Below are 14,300 nucleotides of genomic sequence, written 5' to 3' on the forward strand. Positions count from 1 at the left end.
TATTATATATCTAATATATATATATAGTTAATTCGATTAAAGTATCACAAAAAAGGGTAGAAATATGCCTCTGGATATTAAGATCATGTTAGGAACGAGTATGCACTAAGAGGGGAGAGGTGAATTAGTATAATGGTAAAAATTACGTCAGTTTTAAAAATTCTTCATACGATAAAATCGATTTCAGAAAGATAACTTCAAAGCATACGAAAGAGCATAGTGGATATAAAGCAAGTAAGTAAGTAAAGTAGTTTGCAGTTAAAGTAAATTGCTCAAGACGAATTACAAACCAGATTTTTATAGTGGTTCGATCGTCGTGACCTACATCCCTCCATCGATTCCTCTTTTGTCGAGACCACCGGCATCCATTATCGGTATTCCTTCAATAGGCGAAGACCAATCATACCGCTCTTTCTCCTTTTACTAGGTTTAGAGATAACCCTTACACCCCCACTTACTCCTCTCTCAAACTATTCTAACACTTAGAACTTTGAGAGGAGTTCACACACAATTGAAACAGAGTTTTCTTCTTTTTTTTGCTCTTAGTTGTGTGTTATTTAACTAGCGATGAGAGGGGTATTTATAGGCCTCAAGTTGATTCAAACTTAGAGCCTAAAAATATCTTATCCCGGGTTTCCTAGGTACGGGTGGTACCACCACCAGTGTCATTCTGACATTGGGCGGGCTGTACCACCGCTCGACACAATATCAAAGACTATGTCATGATGGTGTCACCTCTTAGGTCATTGTTTGGACCTTTTCATTGAGCCCAACATAGTTCATACATGGGCCCAACTAGCCCCTAATTGGGTTGTCCCAATTTCAATCTCAATTATACGTTAACTACTAACTCTAATGCATTTACTAAGCTAAACAAGTCTGTAAGTCTAGTTTCTTCCGGCGATCTTCCGGTGACCTTCCAATGAACTCTCGATAATGTTCCAACGGACTCCAAGCAAGCTTCTGGACTTCACACGATCTTCTTGGCGAGTTCTGATGAGCTTCTTTGGCAAGCTCCTAGACTTCTCGATCAATTCCGGTAGAACTTCCGACGAACGTCCGGACTTCTGACGAACTCTCGAACTCCCAATGAAGTTATATTCTTAACTCCGAGACTTCATTTGCTTTATGCTTTGCTATCGTAGTTAATCCTGCACACATAAAAACACACTTCGATCTAGATAATTATTACTAAGCATGAATTATGTTGTTCGACATGTCATTGGTCTATCGATGCTTAGTCCGATTCTTTGGCGCATCGTCCTCTCTTGCGGCCTATTGTCCAATCGGTCAATTGACCTCCGTAACTCTCATATCCTTGGCGCAATATCCGCTCTTCTTGGCCCGATGCTCGAATCTATGGTCCGAAGCCTTCTGTCGATATATCGATCGATCCTTCAGTGCGACGTCCAATCTTTTGACACGTTTTCCTCTGGCCCAACATGATTCTTCATGCTTTAATTGTCTCTCCATGATCGAAGCATCCTACGCCACTCAAAACACAGATTAAATCATAAACACTTATTAATTAGTTTCATCATCAAAATCCGAGATTGAATAGATCCTTCACATATGTCATTTGTCATTAACATTTATCTAAAAGATTCTTAACTCTAATTAACATTAGTTTGTTAAATTTAAGTGTACAAAAAATATAAAGTACCTAATCTTTTATCATCATAATAAATTTTTAAAAGTCATTAAATAATAATAACATATAGTAAATTATTTAATTTTAAAATGATGTGTATGTCAAACCCAAATTTAAAGGGATAACTACAAAAATCATTGACTTTCTAAGGATATTTATGTGTTTTTGCATAAAAAGAAAAAGTAGATGGTAAGTTTTCCACTCATGTTATATATGTATATACATATACATGTATATATATAAGGTAATTAAGTATTTGATCAGAATCATACATTCATTCATAAATATAATAGATTTTGCCATAGAGTAAGTGATTTTTGTGTCTTTAGGTGTGCAGGAGAAGGTATAAACAAGATCCAGATCTCTGAGTTGAACCTTAAATCCTCTATAATAATTGAGGAGGTTCATCTGATCCTTATCATCATCAGATGACCAGTCTCAAAGCCTGCCACTTTAGTGAAGGTCTGACAGCATGACAATCTCTCACTGGTTTCACATGCCTCACGAATCTCAAGCGTCAATATTTGGCAAGCTTTATTCAGATTTAGATATCATATCACGCAATCACAGCTCAATGTTCATGAATATTTTGCTTACAGATATCAACAACTTGTTGATTAAGGTGTCATCATCATCATCAGCATCGAAGGATGTATTGGTCCGACAGGAGTATGAGATGTTGCTTGTGATATCTCGAGCTACTTAGCTTCGCCTCTGCAATATGAAGCCTTCAAGGTTCCGACGTAGCAGGTCAGCTTGGCTTCAAGGAACGAAAGGAGAGAAGGTGATTGCCGAGCACATATGTTGGCTGGCAAAGGTTGGATACGACGACAAGGGGGAAACAGTGTCGGTCCGTGCTTGCGCCATCCAAAAGAGGCCGCAGACCTCTTGTACTCCTGGCAGATGCTGTAGCGTGTGGCCGACGTTGGGGTTTCAAAGTGAGATATCCACAGGACCTAAAGAACAGTGCCATCCCTTAAAGAATCCTCTTGGTTTTTAGTGAGGACAGGGACGCAGAGAGAGAGAGAGAGAGAGAGCGAGAGGAGAGCTTATATCACTGTTTTCTATGGGTCGTAGGTGGGTGGTCATTGAGACAACATTGGATTCTTGAACAAGTGGCTGCTGCGTGGGGGTGACTGTCGACGGTCAGAAACAGGGAGAGTGGAGATTTGTGCCCAAAGGATGAACAAAAGGCAGCACTGGGATTAGTTCTGCAACAGCAAGTTTGGTGGAATGAGCTTTTATCATCATTCATTCTGACTCGCGCACCAGCACGTTGCTCTGTGCAGTTGCTTTCAGACTTCAGCAAAACTCTCCTTGCCATCATGCTTCCTTCCGAGGGGAGGTCATCCCCAACACCTCTCCTCTCAAGGCATGTGCTCTCCCCTCTCCCCTCTCTTTTACTCTGACCAATACGAAGCTGCACATGCAGATCACTGTCACTGGACCCAGTGGAATTGGCTCCCCATCAAACAAGAGGTGTGGAGCAGCAAGTCAGGTCTCCTATATATGCTGTGCAAATTGCAGCCAGGATTAAGATGGAAGATGGGGATTATTGGGGAAGCCTCAAGGCTGACCATGCCAATCACAACACACTTACATGCATGCCATGGTCACTATCTCATATGGTGCTGAGTCTCGTCTGTCACTGGTATCGATGAAGAGGTCAAAGTCGTAGCTTTTGCAGACTGAATCATAATGCCTCTCCTTCAGCCAAGGAGGAAGACATCAGTCTGAAAATTTTCAACCGATATAGTGTACATCCAAGCAATCCTTTCTTCTCGTCAGCAGAATCTGAAAGACTGAAACGGTAACTATTATCTTGCAGAACTCGAGTCATGTGAGAAGAAATTTAGGAGAAGAAACCATGACTACTGCCACTTGGAGCAGAGCAGGGGAAATAAATGACAGCAGAAGATGCTTGTTCTTGCAAAACAATTGGAACAGCCATTTCATCAGCATTTGCAGTTTCCATGAATGCAATGTTGGGAAGAACAATTAAGTTGTGCAAATTGTACAGAACACTGCTACCTCATGAATTCTGCAGGGGTTCATATTAAGATCTTATTTTGTACACATCACTGTGTTTTGCTGCCCACTGACCTGTGGACACCACAAGAGTAAGAGTAATTCATTGTTCCTTTTTTCTCTCGAGGACTACTAGTGGTGTCAGGGAAAAAATTTTTCTCTCTCAGTATTATCAACATATGATAAATTTAGACCATTGGCAAGGAGAAATTTGTAAGTGAATGATGATGTGAATAAAAAATCTTAGAATGATGTTTGTATTCTTGGAGCTCTACAGGGGTGCCATACCAAGGTGTACATTAACATTGACTCACTCAAAAATTTTAATGGATAATTTACTAATATGTATGTATGTCAGAAAAAAAACTTGTCATAAGAAATTTTATGCCTTTGAAATGTTACAATAAAAATTGTGTGAACATTCCACATTTAGTAAATATTATGCTGACCATATTTTTCTTCAAAATAATATTCAATCATACCTCTTCTCTAGGACTATAATGCCATGCCAAGTCAGAATTATACATTCTTAAATTTTATCATTGTTATATTTTTGTCAGAAAAATATTTATATAACTCTTGTTCGAAACGACATTCATATTACTTCTCTAATGCTACAGTGTTTTGGTAAGTCATCAATCAATAGATTCTCGAAAAATTGAAAACTAAGAGATAAGATGGACATGCTTTGTGGACTTTGAGAGGGGCTAATAGGCAGTAAAGTGTCCAGTTATTTGATTAAGGATAAGTGGAAAGAGTAAGAAAATAAAATGAATTATGAATTAGAGATTTGCGCTCAGACTTGGATGAAACAACCTCAGTTGGCTGTTAAGTATCTCTGATAAAATGCTAGTAGACCTCAAACGACTGACTCTTTCACATTAGCGAAGCTTAAACAGAAGAAAATATTCTACAAATATTTTTTGTTACGTAAATTATTTTCTTCAACCACAAGCGCAACTAAAGATGATCGACTATAAAGAGTGAATATGGATATGATCGATAAACTCTCTATTTTTCCTTTCACGTTCTAATCTAATTTTGAGAGCTAAACTTGAATGTTGAACTAACTAGCTCAAAAATAAGCATCAACATCAAACCAATGACCAACTATATGGTTATGATTAATGAGATTAGACTCCTCTTTCTCTTTCCACTTTCTAATCTAATTTAGAAAAGCATTGAAGCAACCACCAACATCAAACCAATGACCGACTATAAAGGGTGAATATGAATATGATTAATGAAGATAAACTTTTTTTTTTCACATTCTAATATATTTTCAAGAGCTCAACTTGAGCGTCGGAGATCAAAAGCAACCACCGACATCAAACGGTATCAATATCAAAACCCTAAATTGTAAAGAACCAAGTGCAAGATGTTCTACATCATATAGGCAATGTGAGATCCACAAAACAAAGCCAAGTTATTAATAGACAAATAGTGTGTCCATACAAGTTCCTATCTGAAACACTGACAACATTTTTGATCCAACATTTAGAAGCTAAAATTACGGGAGAAAGAAAGTAATGAACTCACAAGATTAAGAATGATTTTCTGATCAATGCAATATGGATAATCATAATGGTTCTGTAATGCTTTTCACCCTGCTATCACCGTCAGGAGATTCATTCTGAAAATTCATCTGATGTCACATCTGACTCTCCATCTTCATCATCAGAGGATTCAACTGCAGTCTTGTTAGTTATCTTGCTCATTGCTGCTGTTTTGCTTGTTCTATGGGAACGCACATTGGTTTGGCTAGGCGTCATCGGAACCAAAGGAACAGATTGTGCATCATCATCTGATGAAGAAACTTCTCGCTTTACCCTTCGCCGCCTGGTTGTTGCAGTTCTGCCAGACTGTGGTGCAGGTGTTGGTGGTATCACTGTGGAAGTATCAATGTTCAGGTTGCCTTCCAATCCTAGCTTCCCTGAGCATGATGATCATGGTCATATAAGCACTTGCTAAATGGATATGTTGTAATTCGTATCGCCCAAGCAGAGCAAGAAATATAAAAAACAAAGGAAAAGAAAAGTAGTACTACCAAATAGAGTAGTAGATTGGTCCTCTGATAATCCTTCATCTGGATGTTCATCAAGCGATCTGAGACGTGCTGCCATAAGATTCAATTCCTTGACGAGTTCTTTGTCCCGTGTTATTGAGGTGATCATGCCATTCAAAAGGCCCCTCATGCACTTAATGGCATGTTGCTCTGATGGTCGAAAATTGATCGAAGTAGCTATCCTGCATAGTGCCAAGATATATGATTTTCCTGCAGATGTTTTCTTCTCTGGGCAGCCTGCTACCTAAATGATGTTGAACATAAAAAGGCAGCAAAACATTGAGGGTTAATTAAAAAATTTGCTAAATCATTGAAACTTTCATCTCCAGATTTGGGGATTATACCATTGACCCGAATTCCTTAATATACTGATATTGGATCATAAACTAAATCATGAAGCTAAAATTAACCGTGCATCCAAATCATACAAGAATTTTGGGAAATACCTCCGCAGCAATGCGAATAGCAATCCCCTCCTCCCCACTGTCAAAGTCATCTGATGTCTGGACTGAACTAGAGAGGTTTCCAGAACTAAGCTCATCTTCCTTCCTTTCGTTTGAGAAAAGAGGGATTTGCATCATTTGCAACATAAAGTGTGCCGCTAACACTGCACGCTTTCTCAGTTTAGACACTGTGATGGCAGGACCCCCAGACTTACCATAGACACCAGGCCACAAGGATCGCATGGTAGGAATAAAAGCAGTAGAGATACACCTCTGAAACAGAAAAATAGGAATATGAGATACCTAAGAATGTGCAGGAACATTTTGTTGCAGGTCTTATGTACCATAATACCCATTACTTGCCTTGTGAGTGCACGAGAGGGCTGGATAATGCTCAAAGAATATGGATAAGCATTGCTTTAGCCTGTAATTAGAAATATTAATATATGTATTCTTGAAACTATGTATAACAAACAGGATTGAATTGGTATTTACCTTTGTAATTCCTTGGTTTCATCACAAAAGTACAAGTTAACGAGCTTGTGTAAGATCAAAGGAGATAAACATGTAGAAATGCTTGGATAATTCTCACTCAGAAGAAGAATCTTAGCAAATCCTTCTCCCAGGATAGAATGAACACTCTCATCATCATCAGTATCACCAACTTCACCACTGTCATCACTGTTAAGTCCATTGTATAACAGATCAAGTAATCCAATGCTTTCATCATCCCTCAGATTTGAGGAATTTATGGATACTAATCCTTCTTTTTCATTGTTTGGCTGTTTAATATCTATCCCAATTGCTTTATCAACTTCTTGAGGACCGTGCCATGTGAACAGATCAATTAATGACTTACTAGCCATAATTCGTACTGAAGTAGCACCATCTATAAAGGACTGTCTTAACTGTGATACTAGCTCTCCTGTTGGTCTCCTTTCTAAAATTCCAAAGAGTGAAAGGCATCTTGTTGCAACCCTTTGAACATCAATATGACTATGTTTTGCCTGCATTACATAAAATGGGGGAAATGGCTCTTAGAAACCAGATACCACTACAACTGCCAAGCGATTAAAATTAAAATGTTATGAATGAACTAAGTGACTGGTATATGAACAAGTTTGTAGTTGAATTTTTATTGTATTTTCGAACTACATTAAACTGTCAACTGTTCACCTAAACAACTTACCCCAGGAAGCAACAAAGAATGGAGCAGCTCAGAGGGTTCGATTGCTTTGCCTTGCAGGCTCCAGAGGGAAGGAATGTTTTCCAAAAGTAGGCCAGTTAATGCAAGGCAATGCATCCACTGCATGAAGTCAGCAGTTCGCTCTCTGCAAGGCTGAGCAAGTTCCTTAATTACACTTGTTACTACTGCTTCAAATTCACCCATGGAAGCATGCACTTTTTTTGCCAATTCTAATATTGCTCTGGCCCATTCCCTGTCTCCACCAAGGCTGATCCCATCTCCTATTACAATCTTATTCCCATCATCATCAACTTCATGCTCAAGAGGCCGGAGCAAAAGCTCATTCACAAATTCACTAGCAACTTTCCTGTTTGCAACATCTGAATAGTCAAGCATTGCACCAAATAATAATAGCTGGCGAGATGTGAAGCAATAATTTGGTCCTGCAATAAAAAAATATGATAGATGGCTATGAGCAGCTACTTGTTCAACTTAGGCCATGCAATTGCTCAATCTAATTGGATAACTTCTAATGACCAGTAACATCATCTCACCAGCAGAAAGGTGCAACTTTACCAAACTAACAAAGTCGGATACTGTTGCTGGAAGAATTTCATCTAAAAGGTCATTTTTATCTGAAGCTTCTGATGCATATATTGCTGCTTCTGTGCCAGTGGTAGTTGCAGCATCATTACCTTTGGCCTGTATAATGAAATTGTGCAGAAAATTATGACACACAAGTTTAGTGAGATACGTGAACTGAGAAGTTCCATCCATAAATGAGTGAAACTAGGTACCAAGAAGTAATCTAACTATAGAACAAACGCACACACAGACGCATAAAGAGCAAACTCTGAGTTATACCATGTGTCATTACACTAGAACAGATCAGGCCAATATCAGTCTAACCATGGACCATCGATATATATCCTTTGCAATTAGAATGTATCATTTTCTCTAAAATATTCCTTTCTTTTCAACATATTATAGAGATCAGAGATAGAAATATTAGCATAAAATTGAGATGGAAAGAACAATGTGTAGTTGATTTATCACCATTTGATTTATAAACACATAAAACTCAAAAATCTTACCTGTCACTTAAAATCAAGGAGTGATTAATCATAATATTAAATGATACCAATACATATATAAGAAATATGAAACATGCTTCTAGAAGTACAAGATCAAAGTCCTTACTTCAGCTTCACTTTGTAGATGCCTGCATAGGATTTTCCAATAAAGAGCAGCTTCTGCATCCATCAGCTGAATGTTGGAAGTGCATCCTTCTGAAAAGTAAAAACAATATCCGTAAATAATGAATTTTATCAAATTCTGAAAGAATAATGTTATATACTATGGAAGATATTATTCATGTAACAAAAAGAACTATTCTTCATGTAAAATAAAAGGTATATAATTAACTGGGGAAAAATCTACATATTATTCATATTAGTGTAACTAAGAATAACTACTAAAAAAATTTTAAACATCTAAAAAAGAATGTACCTATATCCTCTCAACTTCTAAGACTTTATATGCAAAAACATGAGTTGAAGAACAAATCTGATGAATGTGACTTTCGTTTGACTTATAATTTTTGCATTGACCACTGATCATCACTCCAAGGTTTGAACTCTGAACCACCATTTTTTTTCATTTAAGTGATCAGTTGCAAACATACCATTTAAAAATAATCCATCTCTCCACTTCGTGTATTGGTAACTAGAAAAGTTTTTTTTTTTATTAAGCTCTTTTTGTCATGGCCACACTATTTGTGGAATATCGCACTTGTTTTTTGTTATGTGATTTTATGCTCACAAATCACACTAATCAGATATTCTATTTTCATTCATTCAATGTTTACATTGTCACAGCATTCAGATTGTCTTTCAGCTAGGAATTCTGACAATCCCTTCTCCTTGATCACCACTTTGAGTCAAATTATTCACACATTAAAACTTCCAATAACAACCTAAAAGGTCAATTTGAGTTATCATATGCCTGCACTGAAATACCTTGACACAGATCATGGGATATCCTATGCTTGCACCGATATCAGTACATTTAATCTTGACAACTACCTGCTGCTATACAACATGACTTTTATGCACAACTTCATCATCCTGAAAAATCTATGATGTTATGGTTAATTTATCTAGCCATATGAAGTTAAAAATGACCAATCTTCTCAGAATCTAAACAGGCACCATCTCTTGGTGTGACTCAAGCAGGAAAATGAAAGAAAATAAGAGATGTAAAGTACCAACACCACAAAAAAATGATCAAATTTGTGATTTTCTAACAATGGTATTATTACCATAATTTCATATGTTTGTTTCAACTTCCATAAAAATCCCAAAGAACAAAAAACATATAAGCTTTAAACAGAAATCCAGATATTACCATAAGATGTATATGTAATAATTTTGGGCAATATTATGATTTAGCAAAGTGGAACATTCATACATATTCCTCAAAAAATGGGCAATTGGGATTTTATACGTGAGATGTTGAAAGAGTTGCATTCCTTAAAAGCCCAAGAACTATCAGACATACTAATTTTCAGGGAATACATGAAAAGATCTAAGACTATTTATATCCACATTTGAAAATGTATCACATCGCCATGATTAACTCTGAAATTTGTAACATTTACAAGGACAAAGTTTGGCACTCAATTGGATCGATGAACAAAATAATTATGTAAACATTAGGCAGGAACTCTATGATCTACTTTGATTGAACACTAGTGAAAAGGCATATTTGTAAATCAATAACCTGTGTTTTCACAATTTGATGCCAAGAACTGTCTTGGACTCTGGTATTCTTTCAATATTATTGTACCATCTTTGAATAGAGCTTCCATAACAGCCTCTCCAACTGATTCATATGTTTCCACATCAAGAAATCTCATGAGGGCAATCAGATCTCCACTGCAGCACTTTGCAAGCCACTCATCCTTCAGCATTTTCAAGCACTCCTTTCTTACAGATGAAGATCTATCCGAAAGCCCTCTCTGAAGGATAATGTTCCTGTGCTTGATGCTGACAGTTCCAAAATTAAAAAACTGCTCATCATTAATTTCACTACTACTTTCAGTTGGACTTTTTTTTTTCCCCAAACAACCATTACCTAAGACTGTGAAGTGGAAATTTACTTGCCAAGACTAGGTATGCTGCTTTCCGCACTGACTCACTAACATCAAGGGTGGATCCAACAATAGCTTCAGATGTCATGTTCGAGGGAGGCAGAGATAGAACTATTGTCTTTCGAACTTCCTGATCATTGTAAAAACAAAACTATGAGAACCACAATATGACAAAATGCCTTAAGACCCATTAGGACAGCAAGGGATAATACATGCAATCATAACCATACGAAATACATACTGTATTTTGCTCTTGACAAAGAGTCTGGAGAAAAAGATTAGTAATGTCACTGTCGTCTCCATCATTCACAAACCGTGAGAGAGCTCTGACTGCAAATGCACGGACCGCTGGGACTTTGTCTCGAACACGCAGTTTCATGCTGTCTAGGACCTCGTCCCAGAGCTCATCGCTCACCTCTGCATCATCCGGCAACCGCATTATTATCTGTGATAAAAAAAAATGGTAATTTTAAGTCTCTGGCAAAACCCAAAGAAAGAGAAAGGTCGAGGGAAGAGGCACAGGCAGTGAAGGAAGAAGACATAATATGAACAGAACAACACAACGACTCCAAATCTATCGCAATCAGTAGAATGAAGTGGCAATCACAAAAATCAGATCTATAAATTCAATTTTTGAGTTGGCCCCCATTTGAGACTCGCAGAGAATATTCTGTTGAACGTAGCAGAAATTTTGTAAAGTATTTGACATTTTTACATATCAATCTTCAGGTTTTACAGGAAGTGCCTGGTCGATTCAAACATCCAAAATATCATCCGAATAACGTCCAAAAACGTAATTTTAATGGAGAGTAAAACAAGACAATCTGAGAATTTTAACCAGCATGACAAAGGGATTTCCAGAGATTCACAGAACAATTCGTAAGAGAGAAGGTTTCATTAAAGGATGAAACTTCATCTTTCGAAAGGGAAAAGCAGAAAACAACGGATCTAAAAGCAATAGCAGAAAACCCTAAATCCATCCAATATGAGGTCAAAATTTTCATCACCTCCGAGATGATCTGGCAGGCACGGAACCTAGCCGGTCGATGGGCGGCCCCGGCGGCGACGAGGAGGAAACGGAGGAACTCCTCCAGAAAGACATCGCAGACGACGGCGTCCTTCTCGTCGCGGCGGGCGGCGAAGGCGGAGACGAATCTGACGGCGCGTTCGGAGGAGACGGTGCGTCGGGGAAAGTCGAAGAGGGGAGTGACGGCTCGAGTGAAGGCGGCGAAGAAGCAAAGGCCGGTATGAGCGTCGGCTACGGAGGCCGATCGGAGGGCAGAGAGCTCTTTGAGCTTGCGGGGATGGACGGCGTGGGATAGGCGGCACTCGTCAAGAACCCTCGCGATCTCGCCGGCGAGACGCCTCTCTTCCTCCCCCATCAGATCCTTTCACTCTCTCTCTCTCTCTCGATGCGAAATTTGTCGCGAGAGAATAGGCGGGAAACAGCCTCCGTTAAATTTTTCGACGGACGTCTTATATTTAACGAAGGACGTTAATAACAAAACATTTGTTGGTTGAGTTATATTTCCTTGTCATGTCAGTGTAAGCTGATCTTGTTGGGCTGACAGCCCAAAGTGGGTTCAGCTAACAGTCCACGCCCCTTTGAACTCTATATTAATATAAGAAGGATGTGGTGGCTACGTTTTAAGGGGTAGGTGATTGTGTTTTTGGGAGAAAAACTACAGCAACGTAGTGATCCTTACCGTAGCAAAAAGGAGGAGAAAAAGACAGAAATCAAAGGAGAAAGAAAGGGAAGAAAATAAGAATAACGCAGAGAGACTGTTCTCAATTATCCAACAGTATTCTAATCTCGGGTTAGATCAAATCTACAGTAGATTCTTACTATAATTACTTGGAAAGAATTATGGAGAATTTAGATATTGAACACAGCGGATTTAGATATTGAACACAGCGACGTGATCTTGTATCCCAGTTATTCTCTTGTGATTGTTGTTAGGGTTTTAGATAAGAGATTGAGATTTGTATATTTGAGTACTTAATGTTGTACTAATTACCAAAATAAAACTAATTAACACAAGAAAAAGAAAAAAAAAATATTTTGCTGGATTATCCAAAAGTATGTTTTGCTTGTGAATCAAACGTGTTTCCAGACTTCCAGATTACCAAAAAATTTCCATGTTTCTGTAATTGAGATTTTGTTCCTTATTTGATGCAATAAAAATTTGTACAAGCTATGCACACATCCAAAACACATGAAACGTTGTGCAGCACTCGCTGCATAGAATTATTGCAACCATCAATACTACTCATGTCACTACGCCATCTCGTTCCTTTGCGGTCTCAGAATTGGAAGACGCAGTCGATGGCTCATCACCGGCAGGCAAGTCCGAGAGTAAGGCCAAAAGCCGGCGTATGCTCGCCGATCGGATTCGCCGGAAGCTGACAGATCTCGTCGGCAAGGAGGAAAAGACGCTTGATGACTTGATGAGAATCACACACACCAGTGCTTGGACCAACAGGAACGCAGCCAACTTACCCAAGACGACGCCATTGAGCTCAGCGGAGGAGGCAGCATCATCCAAGGCTTCTTCCATTGTAGCAGCCGTAAGCACCGACGCGTGAAGCAGAACACTGACCGAGATGGAACGAGCGAGGTTTATATATATATGGAGCCTAAATAAAGTTCACCGCTTTGGGGTTCACTCAAGGAACTGCGAGGAAGCAATGATGCGTTTCCGTTTCTTCATGGCTTTCTTGAAGCTCACGTTCTTTGACAGGAGAAGAGTTCCGGCAGGATGACTGGAAGATAGTTCGATCGCCACGCGGTTGGACAAACTTGCAAGGCATGGGCAAACCTGGTTACTTCCGAGTATGGAACAAAGGATTCCGTAATCTTATGGTAGAAGGAAGAAAAGGTCATCTGTATGTTTTAGTAGAAGATGAGAGAGTGCAAGCAAACAAAAATTGAAAGAAGAAAAACAAGAATATAAATGAAGATGTAAGTATTGAGAAAATTTTATTGATAGTGAATATGAATTTATACACACAAAGAAAGATAATAAAATATAATAATTATATAACTTTTTAATTAATAATAAATATTAAAATATTTATTAAACCATTTCATGATTTAGAAGATGATGTTGATATCACGATATTGATAGAGTCATGATAATATGTTATCATAAATTTTATAATTTAAAATCATGATAACATAATATCAAAATATTGATAGAATCATGAGAGTTGGAATGATTTTTGATGAAAACTAGAAAGTTTTTGACGCATTTCAAAATAAAAGATTCCAAATTATTGCTTTGGCCACTTAGTCTTAAATTTATGTTTATATATTTAAAAAATTAATATTATTTATGTTTATTTATTGTGAAAGAATGACAATTAGAAGGGGTGAGAAATTAGCTTGTCACAATAATTTTTGGTTATTGAACTAAAATACTATAACCAACTTGAAAAATACAATAATCAATTTGGTCTAACAATGGTATAGCTTGGCTGAAAAACTTTATAAAAAAAATGGATCCAAATTCTTTTGATTAAGAAAAACTTAAATTTCTGAAGCATGTTTTTTTGTTTCCTGCAAATAGTACAGATATATTAGTATTTCATTTATCTTTATCTTTTGACCTTTTATATTGGTTGCCTCATATGTTGATTCGCTTAATCAAGAGGGTATTCACGTCATTACGCACTCAAAATTTAGGGTTCGGGTTTCTTCCCTGCCCCCTATATAAGATCAAACGGGTCTCTTATCTGCCTCCTCCGCTTCGAAAACCCTAAGGAAACCGATCGAG

The 14,300-nt window shown here is 37.9% G+C and overlaps 1 protein-coding gene and 1 long non-coding RNA gene across 2 annotated transcripts; both read right to left on the reverse strand.

Annotated features, from left to right (window-relative positions):
- Positions 1 to 5,081: 5,081 nt before the first annotated feature.
- Positions 5,082 to 11,965, reverse strand: LOC103998040 (uncharacterized). Its single transcript, XM_009419414.3, has 12 exons — positions 11,532 to 11,965; positions 10,766 to 10,969; positions 10,509 to 10,654; positions 10,155 to 10,420; positions 8,574 to 8,662; positions 7,928 to 8,075; positions 7,377 to 7,816; positions 6,683 to 7,194; positions 6,551 to 6,611; positions 6,191 to 6,460; positions 5,727 to 5,988; positions 5,082 to 5,612 (listed from the first exon to the last, which is right to left on the reverse strand). Exons 1-12 carry the CDS (start codon positions 11,904 to 11,906, stop codon positions 5,308 to 5,310), a joined length of 3,078 nt encoding a protein of 1,025 aa, XP_009417689.2. The 5' UTR covers positions 11,907 to 11,965; the 3' UTR covers positions 5,082 to 5,307.
- Positions 11,966 to 12,647: 682 nt separating this feature from the next.
- LOC135648582 (uncharacterized) lies at positions 12,648 to 13,307 on the reverse strand. The gene is made up of 2 exons (XR_010501005.1): positions 13,025 to 13,307; positions 12,648 to 12,927 (listed from the first exon to the last, which is right to left on the reverse strand). It is a non-coding gene; the product is annotated as an uncharacterized LOC135648582 (long non-coding RNA).
- Positions 13,308 to 14,300: the final 993 nt, after the last annotated feature.

The sequence above is a fragment of the Musa acuminata genome, chromosome BXJ3-9 (genome assembly GCF_036884655.1).
Source record: "Musa acuminata AAA Group cultivar baxijiao chromosome BXJ3-9, Cavendish_Baxijiao_AAA, whole genome shotgun sequence".
Lineage (NCBI taxonomy): Eukaryota > Viridiplantae > Streptophyta > Magnoliopsida > Zingiberales > Musaceae > Musa > Musa acuminata.

Bases quoted from the DNA above. Each gene is read 5' to 3' on its own strand.
- LOC103998040 (XM_009419414.3), bottom strand. From the start codon at position 11,906: ATGGGGGAGGAAGAGAGGCGTCTCGCCGGCGAGATCGCGAGGGTTCTT. The intron at 8,663-10,154 runs GTTATTGATTTA...TTTACTTTTCAG, and splicing joins ATCAAATTGTGAAAACACAG to AAGGATGCACTTCCAACATT. The intron at 6,461-6,550 runs GCAAGTAATGGG...TTTCTGTTTCAG, and splicing joins CCCTCTCGTGCACTCACAAG to AGGTGTATCTCTACTGCTTT.